This window comes from Hemitrygon akajei, chromosome 12 (assembly GCF_048418815.1).
Source record: "Hemitrygon akajei chromosome 12, sHemAka1.3, whole genome shotgun sequence".
Lineage (NCBI taxonomy): Eukaryota > Metazoa > Chordata > Chondrichthyes > Myliobatiformes > Dasyatidae > Hemitrygon > Hemitrygon akajei.
In genome coordinates, this window is record NC_133135.1 from 99,289,352 (window position 1) to 99,308,692 (window position 19,341).

General features: G+C 41.5%; 1 protein-coding gene across 4 annotated transcripts in view; it reads left to right on the forward strand.

The window, feature by feature from the left end:
• The window catches only part of cop1 (COP1 E3 ubiquitin ligase), a 158,671-nt gene that overhangs the window by 112,608 nt on the left and 26,722 nt on the right, over positions 1-19,341 (forward strand). For all 4 annotated transcript variants that reach the window (XM_073063745.1, XM_073063746.1, XM_073063747.1 and 1 more), the window contains one exon: positions 9,932-10,013. In XM_073063745.1, coding sequence (XP_072919846.1) covers positions 9,932-10,013 — 82 coding nt within the window. The remainder of the gene's footprint in view (positions 1-9,931; positions 10,014-19,341) is intronic.

A 19,341-nucleotide genomic window follows, 5' to 3' on the forward strand; every position in this document is an offset into this window, starting at 1 on the left:
CATGGCCATACGCTTCTGTACACAATATTCCATCTGCCATTTCTTTGCCCATTCTTCCAATCTGTCCAAGTACTTCTGCAGACTTCCTACCTGTCATCCAAATCGTTGACATGTAACATGACGAGAAGTCTCAATACCAACCCTTACGGAACACCACTAGACATTGGCAGACAACCAGAAAAGGCTACCTTTTATTCCTACTCTGCCTCCTGCCAGTCACCCAATCTGATTTCCATGCTAGTATCTTTCCTGTAATATTATGGGCTCTTATCTCATGCAGCAGCCTCGTGTGGCATCTTGTCAAAGGCCTTTTGAAAATCCAAGTACACAACATCCACTGATTCTCCTTTGTCTATCCTGCCTGCTATTTCCCCAAAGAATTCCAACAGATTTGTTAGGCAATATTTCCTCTTAAGGAAACCCTGCTGATTTTGGCCTACTTTATCGTGCACCTCCATGTACCCTGAAACCCCATCCTTTTGAGACAGGTTACAAAACTACTGAATACTCTCCTTCATGTATACTTCTGAATCGCAATCGATTGCAGCCTGTATTTCCTAAGTGTGTAGTTTTTGGCTGACTTAACAATCTGGCGCTTCTATGATCTCCTGGGATGTTTAATGTCCTGCGTGCTGAATGCGCTTTACTATTTATGCGATTTGATATGCTTTGGCGTAGAACTGGATTTGCAGCTTTGGCCTGCAGCCATCGACATAGTGCTGAACTAACTGACTCTGTGGCTGTGGACTTTTGGGGATTCTGCAGTTTGATGTTTAATTTCTCAGTGTTTGCTTGAATTATTCTTTTTTCACATGTTTCGTCTTGTTCTGTGGGTTTTTTTCTTTAAAATGGTTCTCTGGTGTTTTTTTTTGTTTTGTGGTTGCCTGCGAGACGACAAAAATCAAGGTTGTTTACTTGATTGCAAGAAAAAGTTTGTGAACCATTTACAGTTATCTGGTTTTATGCATTAATTACTGCAAAAATGTCTGATCTTCATGAAAGTCACAATAGCAGTCAAATACAATCTACCTAAGCTAATAATACACAAACAATTGTACTACTACTTGTCAATACTGAGTACACCATTTAAACAATCACAGTCTAATTTCAAAAATGTATGTGAACCTCTGGGGTAATGCCTTTGACAAAAACTATTTGGAGTCAGGTGTTCCAATCAATGAGATGAGATTGGAGATGTGGGTTGTAGAGGTGTCCTGCCCTATTTAAAAAAAATGCAAAGTCAGGAAACTTACAGAGCCTGCTCTTCTCAAGAAAGATCTGTTTGTGTACACCATGCCTCAATCAAAACAATTTTCAGAGGTCCTTAGAATTGTAGAGATGCATGAAGCTGGAAAAGTGAACAAAAGCGTTTCTAAAGACCTGGATGTTTATCATTCCCAATAAGAGAAATTGTCTACAAGTGGAGGAAACTCAGTACTGTTACTACTGTCCCTGGGAGTGGGCATCCTGCTAAGATCACACCAAGAGCACAGCGAGTAGTACTGAAGGAGGTGAAAAAGAACCCAAAGGTAACAGCAAAAGACCTGTAGAAATCTCTAGAACTTGCTGAAGTCTCTGTTCATGTGTCCACTATAAGAAAAACACTGAACAAGAATGGTGTTCATGGAAGGACACCACAGAGAAAACCACTGTTCTCCAATAAAAACTGCTGCACATCTCAAATTTGCAAAATATCACCTGGATGTTCCATAATGCTTCTGGGACGGTGCTCTGTGGACAGATGAAACAAAGCTTCTTTGCAGAAATGCACGTTGCTGATGTTTGGAGGGAAAAGGGCACTGCACACCAATGCCGAAACTTCATCACAGCTGTGAAGCATGGTAGAGGAAGCATCATGGTTTGGGACTGCTTTGATGCCTCAGGGCCTTAACAGCTTGCAATCATTGAGGGGGAACAATGAATTCAAAATTGTATTAAGACATTTTACAGGAGAATATCAGAGTAGAGGTCTGTCACCTGAAGCTTTATAGAAGTTGGATAATGCAACAAGATAATGATCTGAAAGTCAACAATAAATCAACAGAATGGTTTATAAAGAAGAAAAGTTGTGTTTTGGAAAGGTTGGGTCAGAGTCCAGACCTTAACTGAATTGAGATGCTGTGGCATGACCTGAAGAGGGCTGTTTATGCAAGATATTTCAGACATATTGATGAACTGAAGCAATTTGTATGTGGAATGTGGGATTGCAAGTTAGTTAACGGTGTCCTTGATGCACTTCCCACAGATGAAGACATCCGAGGAACTGGATTTACTCAGGATCATCTGGAACCCATAATGCAAGCTTCAGGTAGTAGATATGTGACCATCAGGAGAAGTAAGGGGAGTAAGCAATCAGTGCAGGTTTCCCTTCAGCAAAAACAACCTTGGGTCATTCCTCAGCCAGTAGTATGCAATCAAGGCACTGCATCAACAGCCAGCCCAGTGGTACTGTGGCTGGCTCTGAGGCTCACCGGGGAAGCAGAGCGATAGTGATAGGAGACACAATAGTTAGGAAGACGGATTTTGTGGCCGAGATAGGTGTGTTGTCTCCCCGGTGTTGATGCCAGGATGGTGTGTTGTCTCCCAGGTGTTATGATCCAGGGTTTCTCAGAGCAGCTCTGGTTTGTGGCCAAAAGAATAGGTGGGAGCTTAAACATCCAAGGTTATATATTGTATCAAAAGGACAGGTAGGTATGCCAGGGTGGGGGTTGGGGGTGGGGGGGGGGTTGAACTCTTGGTTTAAAAAAAAGAAAACAAATCATCGGAAAGAGGTGGAATAGAATCTTTAGATGTAGAATCGTTGCAAATAAAGTTAAGAAACTGCAAGGGTTTAAGATGGCACCATCTTAATCCTTTAACTTTTGACTAATTTTTCCTATATTATATGCCTTCCTTTTGGTTTTTATAATCTATTTCACCTCCTTTGACAAAAATGATTGTGTCATCCTCCCTTTCGAATACTTCTTCATCTTTGGGATTGTGTCTATCCCATGCCTTCCAAACTGTGCTCAGAAACTCCAACCATTATTGTTCTGCTGTCATTCCTGCTGGTATCCCCTCCCATAGAAACATAGAAAACCTACAGCACAATACAGGCCCTACAGCCCACAATGCTGTGCCGAACATGTACTTACTTTAGAAATTACGTCGGGTTACCCATAGCCCACTATTTTTCTAAGCTCAGTGTACCTATCCAGGAGCATCTTAGAAGACCTTATTGTATCCGCCTCCACCACCGTTGCCGGCAGCCCATTCCATGCATTCAGCACTCTTTGTGTGTAAAAAAAAAACAAGCAAACAAACAAAATTACCCATGACATCTCCTCTGTACCTACTTCCAAGCACCTTAAAACTGTGCCCTCTCATGTTAGCCATTTCAGCCCTGGGAAGAAGCCTCTGACTAGCCACATGATCAATGCCTCTAATCATCTTATACACCTCTATCAGGTCACCTTTCATCCTCCGTCATTCATAGGAGAAAAAGCCAAGTTCACTCAACCTATTCTCATAAGGCCTGCTCCCCAATCCAGGCAACATCCTTGTAAATCTCCTCTGCACCTTTTCTATAGTTTCCACATTCTGTAGTGAGGTGACCAGAACTGAGCTCAGTACTCCAAGTGGGGTCTGACCAGGGTCCAGTATAACTATAACATCACCTCTCAGCTCTTGAACTCAATCCCATGGTTGATCAAGGCCAATGTACCGTATGACTTCTTAACTACGCAGTCAATCTGTGCAGCAGCTTTGAATGTCCTATGGACTCAGACCCTAAAATCCCTCTGATCCTCCACACTGCTAAGAGTCTTACCATTAATACTATATTCTACCATCATTTTTGACCTATAAAATGAACTTATCTGGGTTGAACTCCATCTGCCACTTCTTAGTCCAGTTTTGCATCCTGTCGATGCCCCGCTGTAACCTCTGACAGCCCTCCACACTATTCACAACACTCCCAACCTTTGTGTCAATTTACTTCAGCCAGTTCCTCTCTCATGCCTCTGTAATTCCCTTTATTCTGTAATAGTGATACATCTGACTGTCGCTTCTCCCTCTCAAACTGCAGGGTGAAATCTATCATATTGTGGTCACTCCCTCCTAGGGGTTCCTTTAACTTGAGCTCGCTAATCAAATCTGACTCATTATACAACAGCCAATCCAGAATTGCTTCTCCTCTGGGGTTCAACCACAAGCTACTCTTAAAAAGCCATCTTGTAGGCATTCTATGAATTCTCTCTCTTAGAATTCAGCAGCAACCAGATTTTCCCAATCTACTTGCATATTGAAAACCCTTATGACTGTTTAACATTGTGCTTTTTGTGCATGCCTTTTCTGTCTCCCCTTGTAATTTGTATCCTGATTACTTTTTGGAGGTCTTTTTACCCTTTCATTTCCTTAACTCTATTCAAAACGATTCTACATCCAAAGATCCTATGCCACTTCTTTCCAATGATTTGTTTTCATTTTTTTTACCAATAGAGTATTCCCCCACCCTGGCCTGCCTACCTGTCCTTTTGATAGAATATGTAACCTTGGATGTTTAAGCTCCCACCTATTCTTTTGGCCACCAACCAGAGGTGCCCACGTTATACCTGCCAATCTCTAACTGTGCATATACTGCATGCATTAAAATATAACACCTTCAGTCATATATTCATCGTTTTTTACTGACTGCAATTTTGCTTTTTTATCTGCCTGTCCTTACTGTCACACAACACACTGTGTCTTCTTGTATACCAACTACCCCATCCTCAGCCCTATCACTCCAGTTCCCGCCCCTACTAAATTAATTTAAACTCCATCTGACCCCTACCCCCAAAACAGCTGTAGCAATGCTGCCCAGAAGGATATTGTGTTTAGGTGTAGCCCATCCTTTTTGAGGAGGTCATATCTTCCCTAGAAGAGATGCTAATGATACAGAAATCTGAAACCTTGCACCAGTTCCTCGATTCATCTTCCAAATCATCATATTCTTGCCCTCACTGGTGCGTGGCACAGGTAGCAGTCCAGAGATTACCACCCTGCTTTATGGCTTTCTACTTAACTCCAGATATTTTCTCTTCATGGCCTCCTCCTTTTTCCTGCCTATGTTGGTACCAATATGTGCCTCAACTTCTGGCTGCTCACTCTCTCCTTTTAGAATGCTGTTGACCTGATCTGAAACATCCTTGACCCTGGAACTTGAGAGGCAACATACCACCTGGGTGTCTCTTTTGTGTCCAGAAGATCTCCTGTCTGCTGCTCATAACTATGGAATCCCTCACCTGTACTGCACTCTTCTCCCCCCACCTTCCCTCTCACCCACAGAACCAGAACTAGTTGCTGTGTCTTCCCCCAGTAGGTTGTTTCCCCTACCCCAACAGTTTCCAAAACAATATACTTGTTTTTGAAGGGAGCCACCACTTGGATACTCTGCACCAGCTACTTAACTCCCTCAACTTGTTTTGCAGGATCTCATCCCTTCTTATGTCATTGATACCAACATATGCTATAACCTTTGGCTATTCACCCTCCCCCTTTAAATGCCCAGACATCCTTAACATTAGCACCAGGGAAGTAGCAAACCATTGTGTAGTTTAATTTGCAGCCACAAAAGCACCTGTCAGCCCACCTTACAATAGAATTACCAAACACAATCACCCTCCCACTCTTAGTCTTTTCCTTGTGTGTATAAAACACACATTCCTTGATGCCACTCATTCCTCCCACCAGAAAAAAAATATACATGCAACACTGCATACCTGTTTGAGGTAGGATGTGCCTTCTCTTGCTGCCCTGTCTAGAAGTCACCTATCTTGCACATTTATTTACTGCATCCTGGATATTCAGCAAGTCCAAGTGCTTAGTGGTCTAATGGGAGTGGTTACAACTGCACATTCTTTATTTATTTAGCACTACTTCATGGAGTGGGCCCTTCTGGCCCTTCAAGCCATGCCACCCCAGCAACCCCTGACAATCCCAATGAACCCTAACCTGATAACAGGACAATTGACAATAATGAATTAACCTACCTGGTAATATCTTTGGACTGTAGGAGGAAACCGGAACACCTGGGGAAAACTCATGCTTTCCACAGGGAGGACATACAGGCTCTTTACAGCTGGCACTGGAATGAACTCTTGAGTTTCTTGCCCCAAGTTGTAATATGTTGTGCTAACTGTTGCGCTACTGTGGGCGTCCTAATGTAGTCACCATCAACAGTGGAAATGTCCTTGATCTCCCACATCCTTCAGGAGGAACATAAAACTCTCCTTTATTATCCTTTATACCAGTCCCTTCTCTTAAGAAAAGAGAACACTATGGTTTTCTCTTTTCTAATTGGGGCCCTTCCAGTTATGCATTTGAGCATAGTTTTGCAAGATGTTGTAATGAACAGATTGAGATATGATTATTTTCATGGAATTAAATCTGCACTTTTACTTCAACTGCAGGACTCCAACCTCTGAAATAGCCAATTTTAAAATGACTGCTTCAGTATGTCTGTCCTTCTATACCTACTTCTCATTGGCTTTGTAGCTCCCTCTTAGTTCCTCATGATTTCTAGGTACTGCCACATAAAATGTCTGCACTTGCTTCCAGCACTCTCAGACTGTGCATTGCAAACTCCAACAGTCTGTGTGAAATTTTTCCTTCTATTCCCTCTTGGTCATTGTCTTTGATGTGTCAATTAATTAAAAGTTTGCATGTGGAAAGCAGCTTTAACTGGTGTATTCACATGGCAGTGTGAGAGAAAGAGAGGGAGCAATGCACATACATAGACAACAGAGCAATGTATATGTGCAGACAACAGGTCATGTGTAGTGCTGAGGGGGATCATTGCTCTAAAAGAAATAAATCCATACATTACACTTCCTCGCCCTTTAGATTAATGCAACATAAAACTTGTATGTGTATAAAACATTCAATTTCCCTTTCATAAACTGTATTGCAAATAAACATGCTTTCAGAAATGTGGCCCATTACTGACTTCACTATTCTAAAGATTCAGGCTTTTAGGTGGCACACTGTTTCTTTCAGGATAGCGCCTCTGGACTGGGGAGTAGCATCGGGTTTGGCAGGTGCCACGTTGCTGTCGGTGACATGATCATCACCTGAGAGGCAAGTCTGGTGGCTGTTAATGTGTCCATCTCGTTGGATGCAGTTGACTCAGTTGTGTTCTTCGATTGAGCATCCAGTGTCTGGTCCACATGACGTCTCTATGTATGATTGCCAGCATCCACTATGTACATCAGTGATCCAGTTCTTGTAGCTATCCTACCGGGTGTCCACTTGTCTTCTTGGTAATCATGCACTAGGGCTTCCTATCCAATCCTGAAACTCCTTGCTGCTTCACTTGCCAACTGGCTGAACTGCTTATTCTGCACTTCCGTCTGTAGGTCAGGTTTCAGGAGGTCTATACAAGATCTCAGATTCCTGCTTATGAACAGCATTGCAAGTGTTTGATTTGATGTTGCATGAACAGAGTTCTGAGACACAAAAAGTCCACCTTGTGCTGTAGAGAAATGCCCTCCTTGTTCATAGCTTTAATAGACTACTTAAAGGTTTGGATAAACTTTTCATCTAACCCATTCGTTGCTGGGTGGTGAGGAACTGACTTGAAATGTCTGATCGTGTGCAGTCAGACTTCTGACATGTATTGTGGTCCGTTGTCACTCAGTTTGTTCTGGTAAGCCATTTCTGGCAAGATAGTCTTTGCTGATGTTGACTTCAGAGTGGAGATGGTCTTTACTGAGATGGTTGACTTCATTGGTATAACCTCCGGCCACTTCAAATGAGCATCCATAGCAATCAGAAACATAGAGTCCATGAATGGCCCAGCAAAGTCAATGTGTACTTTTTGCCACGGTGATGACGGCTCCTCCCACGGGTGTAACAGTGCCTGTCGAGTGCATTTTGAACCTTTTGGCATCCTGAACAGCTTATGGCCAAATTTTCAATCTGTTAATCTATTCCCTTCTCAAACACTTCATTAGCATTAACTAGCTAATGTTGCCTGTTGATGTCGCACTGAGAGCTTTGATTGAGTGCCAGTCTAGTTGGAATTTTCTCAACCATTCACATCCGAAAGTGATGGGCCGCCTCTTTTCAATATGTAAAGTTCTAACTGCTGTGTTTGGCCTCACATTTATTTTCAGTTTGCCTTCGGGAAACACCTTTTTGCCCATGCAGGTCTTTAGGATCACTGAGGTCTTCTCTAATGAGAGCTTAGAAAACAGTTTGTCGTAGTCAGCCTCTGTAATTATACATAAAATTCACCTGTATCCAGCTCCATTTTCAGTTTTACATCAGACACATCTATTGTGATCCATATGATCTGCTTCAGTAATGCTATGCAGTTCTAGACATGACAGCACACCTTTGTCAGACTCTGTGTTGTCTGCTTCATATTTGGTTGCTTTATGAATTTGCTTAGTTTTGTGTGTGAGACTTTTCACTCGATGTGATTTTTCTCTTTGTTAGTGCATTTTGTCTGCCTTGCACACTCTCTGTGTGGCCTTGTCTGTGACACTTCCTGCAAACTTGTTTTGAACTGTCATTTGCATCATGAGAGAATTTGCCACATTGATAACATCTTTGGCTTTTTGCACCATTCAGGGACATTTTGTGCATTTCACATTTTAACCTCTTCTTCTGTAGTTCTGCATCCTTTTTTGCAATCTCTTAATGATATTATAATGGTCATTGCCTGTTCTAAGGTTATGTCTTTTTCTGCCAGTAGCCTCCTTTGAGTGCTTTGACAATGCATACCAATGCATACCAATGCATACCAATGCATACCAATCCTTTAATGCATCAAAAAGTCCATCTCTAAAGTCACAGTACTGCCAAAGTTTGCACGGTTCTGCAATGTGTTCAGAAATGCTTCCATCCTTTGACCAGTTCCTTTTGTAAAATCTGTATCTCTCAGCTATTACCAGTTGTTGAAGGCTCAAGTGATTGTGTAAAATTGTAGCAATTTCATCAAATGTCTTGTTTGCTGTCTTTTCAAGAGACCTGCCAAGAAGCATGGGAGCTTTCTTTTGCTCCTCCAAGTTTTTCACATTACAATACAGTTTCATCCTTTAGATATACGACACCCAGCCTTTGTTAGCGCTATCAAAATTCGTCAACTTTCCCGACTGAAGCCATTACCATGTTATTTTCACTTTAAATTTTGCTAGCTGCGCATCTTTCACTATGTACTATGCTTTACTCAAGTGTCCCTTTGTTAGTGTCCACGACGACTTCCATACTGTTTAACTCTTTCCCCTTGCTGTTTCATCCCGTAACCGTTGGTGCAATTCGTGATACTTTCTGACATTCAGGTTCGTACTCGTTACCAATTTGTTGTGTCTGTGCACAGCTACATATCAATTAAAAAAGAAATATGCTCATGGGAGGTGATCTTAACTGATGTATTCACTTTGTAGGGAGGGGGAGCAATGCGCACGCGTGGTCAACAGACCAATGCACCTGCGCACACAACAGATTATACGTAGTACTGAGGGGAGTCATTGCTCTAAAAAAAAATGGATCCATACATTACAGTCTTAAACCTACACTTTGATTACAGACATCTCTGGTATGGGAAGAGCTTACTGATGCCTGCGCTTTCTATTATCTTGTAATTTGTACATCTCTGTTTGATCACTTCTCAGCCTCCTCCTCCCTACTGAATACCTTCTCTCAACAATCGCCTCCTAGGCCCTTCCCTCATCCCTTTCACTTCATTCTCACTTCACTCCCACTCAATCCCACTCCCCCACTAAGACATTAGTGGAGTATATGATGAAGAAAAGCACCCCAAAATAAATTAGATGTATTTTTTAAATGCACCTAGTATTTGTGGATTCTTGTAAATCATCATTTGGCCCATAACATCTCTTAATAGTGTTACTATATCCTTTGTTTGAGCTTATTTTTACTTGGCTGTTGTACATTTCTATCATAGGAGCATGAAAAGCGATGTTGGAGTGTGGATTTTAATCTAATGGATCCCAAGCTCCTTGCTTCAGGCTCTGACGATGCTAAAGGTAATCTTGTGTGCCCATTGAGGCAAGCAATAATGATGGTATTTCTTGCACTCCATAAACATTCATATAAAGGTAACTTTCAATTTGACTCCTTACAGATTTTGTAAATCAGCATTATACAGTGAGATAAATGTTGTAATGAGCAAGGGTTGGCCATTTTACTTCTTTTACTGACTTAGCAGTTAAAGAAGTTAATGGCTTATCTTTTACTTCAGCACCACAGCTCTACACTAACTGAATGTCACACACACACAAAATGTTGGACGAACTCAGCAGGCCAGGCAGCATCAATGGAAAAGAGTGAACAGTTGATGTTTCAAGTTGAGACCCTTCACGAGTCCTGATGAAGATTCTTGGCCCAAAACATCGGCTGTTCGCTGTTTTCCATAGATGATACCTGGCATGCTGAGTTCCTGCAATATGTTGCTTGGATTTCCAGCATCGGCAGATATTCTCGTCTTTGTACCATTGATTCTCTATATACCTAAAATTCTTTCATCTTTGTGTTGAATATACCTGGTGACTGAGCCTCCATATTCTATTAGGTAGAGAACTCCAAAACCTCAGAGCACACTGGGGCGGTACTGTAGCGTAGCAGTTAGCCAAACACCACTGCAGTGCCAGTAACTAGGATTCAATTCTACCCCTGTCTTTAAGGAGTCTGCACGTTTTCCTTGTGACCATGTAGGTTTCCTCTTGAGTGCTTCAGTTCCTTCACACGTTCCAGAGATGTACTGGTTAGTAGACTAATTGGTCATAATAGTATTACTGGGCAGTACAGGCTTGTTGGATCTCAAGTGTCTGATGTCATGCTACGTTTCTAAATAGGAGTTAAAGAAATAAATGCAAATAGAACTGGATGAGGAAATTTGTTCTTGCCTTAGCCTTGATTTGATCCCCTATTCTGACTCTGTGGACTGGTTTGAGGCATTATCCATAAAACATCACCTCTGTATCCATTCTATCAAGAATTTGTACACCTCATTGAACATTGAAGGTATCTAAAGGGATAAGGTAAAGGGCCAAAAGTTGTGACCCCATTGTTGCACTGGAGAGTTGAGGTCAACCAACTAGAGGGTGATTAGTGAGCGAATGAAGAGCTGGTCTTAAAGTTTGTTACTTCAGGGTTGTATCCAATGCTAACGAGTACAGAGTAGGAGGAGAAACCATTTTAACCTTTGGCTAGAGAGAAGGTTGGAATAAAACTTTGGGTAACGCAGTGGCAGAATTGGTAGAGTTACTGTCTCTTGGCTCCTGTGACCCAAGAAACTTGATCTATGATACTGTCCCTGTGACCAAGTTGATTTCCTTCAGATGCTTCATTTTCAGATCAATTGGCCACTGTAAAATTATCCCTCATGTAATTAAGTGGTAGAATTAGGAAATGCGAGGCGAATAGGTTACAAACAAAGTAAATCGCAAATGGGGGAATGGAATTGCTGTGAGCAAATGTAGACAGGAGTTGTTTGGAAGGACCTTGGCTCAAGAGATCATGGTATAATGTTCTTAATTGTTTGTGTTTAAGTTTATTGTTGTGGGAATGAAAGGAGGAGAAGAGGTGAGGTGTGGTGACAGGGGATTCTTTAGGGGAATGGAAAGGAGGTTCTACGGACGAGAACAAAATTCCAGGATGGTATGTTATCTCCTGGGTGTCAGGGTCTAGACATCTCAGATAGTCTTCAGCATTCTGAAGTGGGAAGGTGAACAGCTAGAGGTTATGGTCCATGTAGGTACCAATGACATGGATAGGACGAGTGATCAGGTTCTACATAGGGAGTTCAGGGAGTTAGGTGCTATGTTAAAGGGCAGGACCTCCAGGGTTGTGATCTCAGCATTGCTACACGTGCTAGTGAAGCCCGAAATAGGAAGGTCACAGAGTTTAACATGTGGTTAATGAATTGGTGAAGGAGGGAGGGCCTTGGACTTTTTAAATCATTTGTCTGTCTTCCAGGTGCAATGTTTTACTGTTATGCTGTTCTGTATTTCATTTTGTGCTGTTCTGTGCAAACTGCTTGTTTCTCAGTTTATGTTTTGGGTTACTGTTGAATAAAGAGATAGGGGAATTGTGTGCCATTGAATTAGGAAGGTCAGATTAAGGGGAAGTTTCTCTGGTGAGGAACACAAAGGTTGGACTTTTGTTAGAGATGAAGTGAGAAGAAGCTGGAGAGGTCATAGGATTCAACACAGAGCAAGCCCGTGATTTGACGGAGCCTGAGGTGAGATCGATGGAGGATTGGCAACAAGGAAACCAGAGTGTTTCACAGGGAAGGTGGGACCTGTACAGAAAAGACACTTTGCACCTAAACTGCAGGGTAACTAATGTTCTAGTGGGAAGGTTTGCTAGTGCTGCACGCCTGGTGGGGGGGGGGGGGGGGGGGTGAGAAGAAGGCATTTTAGAGTTGCAGGGGGACAGGACCCAGAGTGCTGGAACAGATAGTGGAGAGGTTGTGGGATGTTAAGACCACAGATAAAGTTGGAAATCAAAAGGTTGAGCGTTGTGTAGCTAATGTTTTGTGCTACATAAACTCAGGGCATAGATCAACATGTGGAATTATGATACAAATACAAATACTTTATTGTCACCAAACAATTGATACTAGAGTGTACAATCATCACAGTGATATTTGTTTCTGCACTTTGCAGTTACTGTAGGCATTAGACGGTTGCAGAGGGAAAGGACTGGCGGCTCAATATTCCAGGCTTTTGTTGTTTTAGACCCGACACAGTGGTAAGGATTAAAGGGGGATGGGTGGCATTACTAGTCAGGTAAATGCCATTGCAGTGCTCAGTCAGGATACAGACAGGTGAACTCAGTGAGGCTTTATGGGTGTAACTGAGGAATAAGAAAAGTATGACCACGTTAATGGGGCTATATAATAGAACATCCAATAGTTTGAAAGATTTAGAGGAAAGAATCTGTACAGAGATTGCAGACTGTAGCAAGAAATATGAGAACATAAGACATAGGAGCAGAATTAGGCCACTTGGCCAATCAAGTATGCTCAGCTATTTCATTATATGGCTGACCAATTTCCCTGTCTCCCCATTCTCCTGCCTTATCTCCATAACCTTTCATTAATCAAGAACCTATCAACTGTAACCACCTTAAATGTACCCTGTAACCTGGCCTCTGCCTGTCACAACAAATTCCTCAGATTTTACCACCCTCTGGGTAAAGAAATTCCTCCTGATCTCTATTCTAAATGGATGTCTCTCTTTAATGAGATTCCCCACCAAAGAAAACAACCTCTTCATGTGCACTGTATCTAAGCCTTTAAACTTTTAATAGGTTTCAGTGAAATTCCCTCTCATTCTTCTAAGTTCCAATGACTGCAGGCCCAAAGCCTTCAATATCCTGCTTGTTATTTCTTCAAAGAATTCCAACAGATTTGTCAGGCAAAATTTTCCCTCAAGAAAACCATAGTGATTTTGGCCTATTTTATCATGCATCTCTAAGTACCTCAAAACCACATCCTTAAGAATCGACTCCAACATCTTCCCAACCACTGAGATCAGGCTAACTGAACTATAATTTCCTTTCTTCTGCCTTCCTCTCTCTTGAAGAGTAGAGTGACATTTGCAATTTTTCAGTCCTCCGGAACCATGCCAGAATCTATTGATTCTTGAAAAATCATTACTAATGCCTCCACAATCTCTTCAGATAACTCTTTTAGAATCCAAAGGTGTAGAAAATTAGGTCCAGGTGAATTATTTGACTTCACACCTTTCAGTTTCTCAAACACCATCTCCCCAGTAATAGCAACTACACTCATTTCAGCCCCCTAGTGTCGTCCACAGTGAAGACTGATGCAAAACACTTCTCCATTTGTTCACCATTTCCTTGTCCCCCATTACTATCTCTCCAGCTTCATTTTCCAGCAGTACCTCTCTTTTATTGTTTATATAATTTGAAAAATCTTTTGGTATCGTTTTTGATACTATTGGCTAGCTTACCTTATCTTTCATCATCTTTCCACCCTTATGGTTCCAAATCCTCTAATTTCCCACATATACCCATTCTTTTGCTTTTATGTTGGATTTGACTTCCTTTGTCAGCCATGGCTGTGCAATTCTGCCTTTTAGAATACTTCCTCTTCCTTGAGCTGCATCTCTCCTGTGCCTTCTGAATTGCTCCCAGAAACTCCAGCCACTGCTGCTCTGCTATCATCCTTGCTAGTGCCCCCTTCCATTCAACTTTGGCCAACTTCTCTCTCCTGCCTCTAATTCACTGTAATACAGATATGTCTGTCTTTAGTCTGTCCCTCTCAAATTGCAGGGTGAATTCTAACATCACAGTTTCCTAAGGGCTCCATTACCTTCAGCTCCCTAATCGTATCTGATTCATTACTCAACTCACAATCCAGAATTGCTGATCCCCTAGTGGGCTTCACTACAAGCTGCTTTAAAAAGCTGTCTCTTGGAATCTAGGACCAACTTGATTTTCCCAACCAAACTGCACATTGGAGTCCCCCATAACATGTTTTTTCTATCTCCTGCTGTAATTTGTTAACCACCTTCTGGCTACTCTTCGGAGGCATGTAAATAATTCCCATCAAGGTCATCTTACCCTTCAGTTTCTTATCTCTACCTACATGGATTCTACATCTTCTGATCCTGTACCATATCTTTTTAAAGATTTGGTTCATTTTTTACCAGCAGAGCCACCTCTCCTCTGCCTGCTTGTCTGTCCTTTCAATAGATTGAGTATCCTTGGATATTAAGCTCCCAACTACATTTGTGTTTCAGCTATGACTCCATGATACCCACAGCGTCACACCTTCCAATTTCTTATCTCCACAACCCAACGCACTGATTGCAATTTCCACTATCATCTACCTGTCCTTCTCGACAATCTCACTAAACAGTACCTCTGCTCATAACCTAATAAGTCATGCCTTCCCCAGAAGAGATACCAGTGATCCATAAACCTCAAATACTGCCCCTGCACCTGTTCCTCAGCCATGAATTCATCTGCCAAGTCATCCTATTCTTGCTTTTACTGGTGGGTGGCATAGACAGCAATCCTGAGATTGTTACCCTGGAGGTCCTGTTTTCCAGTTCTCTACCTCTCTGTCTAAATTTTCTCTTGTAGACCTCCTGTCTCTTCTCTTAAAGTTGTTATAGTAGGTAACTTCCACATATTAACTGAGACTCCTATACTAGTTGGGATAGAGCTTGATAAATGTCTTCAGGGAAGTTTCCTTAATCGATACATAGAAGTACCAACGAGATAGTATGCAATACTTGATGTGTTTATTAGGAAATGAGGCAGGGAAGGTGACATCTTGTGATAATGCCATTAGTTTCAAAGTAAGTATGCAAAAGGATAGGTCTGGTCCACAGGTTGAGATTCTAAATTGGAGAAAGGATCTGGCAAGTGTGGATTGGGACAGGCAGTTTATTGGCAAAGGTATACTTGGTAAGTGGGAGGCCTTCAAAAGTGAAATTTTGAGAGTACAAAGCTTGTGTGTACCAGAATAAAAGGTAAAGATAATAGGTTTAGGGAACATTGGGTTTCAAGTGATATTGAGGCATTGTTTAAGAAAAAGGAGGTGGTACATAGGAGCTATAGGCAGTTAGGAACAAATGAGGTCTTTATGGAGTGTAGGAAATGCAAAAGAACACTTACAAAAGAAATCAGGAGGACTAAATGAAGCAATTAGCTTGCCCTATCAGGTAAAGTGAAGGAGAATCCCAAGGACTTCGATAAATATATTAAGAGCATGAAGATAGCAAGGGATAAAATTGGCCCTCTGGAAGATCAGAGTGGTAATTATGCGTGGAGACAAAAGAGATGGGAGGATTCTTGAAATGAACTTCTTGCATTTGGATTTACTCAGGAAATTGACACAATCTATAAAAATGAGGCAAAGTGACATCAACTTCATGGACCCTATACAGGTTACAGAGGAGAAGTATTCACTACCTTGAGGCAAATTAGAGTGGATAAATTCTCAGGGCCTGACAAGGTGTTCTTTCAAACCCTGTGGGAGGCAAATGCAGAAATTGCAGGGTCCTTAGCAGAGATATTTAAATTATACAGGTGAGGTGCTTGAGGCAGGAAATATGTTCCAGATGCTGGGAGAGTCCAGTACCAGAGGGCATGGTTTGAGAATAAGGGGTAGGTCATTTAGGACAGAGTTAAGGAAAAACTTCTTCTCCCAGAGAGTTGTGGGGGTCCGGAATGCATTGCCTCGGAAGGCAGTGGAGGCCAATTCTCTGGATGCTTTCAAGAAGGAGCTAGATAGGTATCTTATGGATAGGGGAATCAAGGGATATGGGGACAAGGCAGGAACCGGGTATTGATAGTAGATGATCAGCCATGATCTCAGAATGGCAGTGCAGGCTCGAAGGGCCGAATGGTCTACTTCTGCACCTATTGTCTATTGTCTATTGATTGGAGGGTGGATAATGTTGTTCTGCTGTTTAAGAAGGGCTCTAAAAATAAGCCAGTAAATTATAGGCCAGTGAATCTGACATCAGTTGTGGAAAATTTATTAGAAGATATTCTATGAGATAGTGTATAAAGATTGTTACTTTGCTTTCAAGATGAGTTTGTAAATGGGATTAGACATTAGCTTTGTGGGAGAAGCTAGAAAGTAGAGTAGATGATTGCCTCTGTTTGGAGGCCTGTGACGACTGGAGTGCCACAGGGTTTAGCACTTTGTCCGTTGTTGTTTGTCATCTATGTCAGTGATCTGGATAATAATGTAGTTAACTGATCAGTAAACCTGTGGATTATACCAAGATTGGGTGTATAGTGGACAGTGAGGAAGACTATCGGAGCCTGCAGTGGGATCTGGACCAGCTGAAAAATGGCAGATGGAATTTAATGCAGACAAATGTGGAGTTTTGCACTTTGGTAGGACCAACCAGGGTAGGTCTTAGACGGTGAACAGTAGGGCAATGAGGAATGTGGTACAATGAAGGAATCTTTGTCCAGCAGGTCCAGAATTTGTTGAAAGTGGCATCACTGGCTTTAGGCACATTAGCCTTCATAAAACAAAGTATTGAGTACAGGAGATGGGATGTTATGTTGAAGTATGAAACACATTGGCGAGGCCTAATTTAGATTATTGATTGTGTGCAGTCTTGGTCACCTCCCTACAGGAAAGATGTAAATGAGGTTGAAAGAGTATAGAGAAAATATATAATTCTACTGGGTCTGGGGGACTAACATTGAATAGGTTAGGACTTTATTCCTTGGAAAGTAGAAGATTGAGAGGGGAGTTGATAGAGGTATTTAACATTATGAGGGGTATAAAGATCAGGAGAATGCAAGCATACTTTTTCCACTGAGGTTAGGTGGGACTAGAACTTGAGGTCATGGGTTAAGGGTGAAAGGTTAAGGGGAATGTTGGGGAAATCTTCACTCAGGATGGTGAGTGTGTGGAATGATCTACCAGCGCAAGTGGTGGATACAATTTCAATTTCAACGTTTAAGATAAATTTGGATAGGTACATGGTTAACAGGTGTATGGATGGTTATGGGTCAATGGGACTAGACAGTTTAAATGGTTCAGCACGGACTAGTTGGGCCTAAGAGCCTTTTTCTGTGCTGTACTACTCTTGTGTAAAGGGCACAGTTTTAAGGTGCTTGGAAGTGGGTACAGAGGAGATGTTGGGTAAGTTTTTTATGCAGAGTGGTGTGAGTGTGTGGAATGTGCTGCTGGTGATGGGATGGAGGCGGATACGATAGGGTCTTTTAAAAGAGACTCCTGGATAGGTACATAAAGCTTATAAAAATAGAGGACTATAGGTAACCCTAGGTAAATTCTAAAGTAAGTACATGTTCGGCAAGGAATTGTGGGCCAAAGGGCCTGTATTGTGCTGTAGTTTTTCCGTGTTCTATAACTTTCCTTTGTTGCTGCAGAGCTGGAATTTTCTTTTATATAATGTTAAAGTGCCATGCAGTTTTCAGGTTGTTTAAGAATTTCCCGCTCAGAGCTGTGCTAGGTCGGTGCAGGTGTAAAAAAAAATTGAGGGAACATTGGATGTCAAGGATTGTATTTTAACAAAAAAGAAATTATAGTTGCGTGTACCAAAGGTAGCGCATTGGGAATTTTAATCTACGTGAAAACTAAGTAAATCAAAGTAGCATAAGCAAAGTAGAGAATGTATTCCTGGAATGCATAAGGGTGGGTTGAGAAACCAACAAGGGAGTGGTTTGTTTTCAATTTAGTATGATGCAATCGGAAAGGGATAATTCAAAATGCTGTGCAGAGGATGACCATAAAATGCTTGAAATTTGCAGTTCAGGGGTGATGCAGTCCAATCCAAACAAAGAATATTATAAAATGAAGTATTTTTTGGCAGTTGTTGATTGGGAAACACTTTAACGGTATGGCAGTAGTTGAGAAATAATGCACAGTAACGTAATTTGCAACAAAATTATATTATTCAAGGCAGAAAGGTAAAATGGGTTCCAGTCATGCATTGCAGTATATTTTACAGATTGTAGTAAATCTAAAGAAAAAGTTTATAAATTTGCCAGAAAAGCTGTAAGCCTGAGGATCAGGATGACTTTAGAATCCTATATAGGAAAACATGTCATGGAAAATTGTCGTGCAGGTGTAGCAAGCAATTAGGAAGGCAAATGATATGTTTATTAGAGTAAAGATGCTTTATTATTATGCAGAATCTTGACAAGACAACATCTGGAGAATTGTAATTTTAGTCTGCTTACATAAAACGCAAAGTATTTATTTGCTTTTGCGACAGCATAGTAGTAAACCCAATTGAGATACTGAGAACACTGTTGTGAGGAAAGTTTGAAAAGGCTAGGCCTTGGTCCTCCACCGTTTACAAGAATATACATTATTGTTAAGGGTCTCATGGGGGGGGTGGGAAGATTTTCCCTTAGCACTAAAATGATAATCAATTTCTTCACTTTGTGAATAGTGAATTGTTGGAATTCTCTGCCACAGAGGTCTGTGGAAGCTCAGTTTTTAATTTCATTCAAAACTGAAATATTTTTAGATAATAGAAAACTAAGGGAAAAGGTCATAAGATGAGAAAATGGTGTTTAAATGGAATATCCGCGCAATCTTAATGAATGGCAGTTTATGCTCGAATGGCAATTTACACTCAATGGCCACTTTATTAGGTACACCTATACACCTACTCATTAATACAATTATCTAATTAGCCATGAGGCAGCAACTCAATACAAAAAAGCATGCTGACATGGTCGCGGTTAATTTATTGTTCAGACCAAACATCAGAATGGGGAAGAACGTGACCCAAGTGACTTCGACCTTGGAATGATTGTTGGTACCAGATGCGGTGGTTTGAGTCTCTCAGAAACTGCTTGTCTCCTGGGATTTTC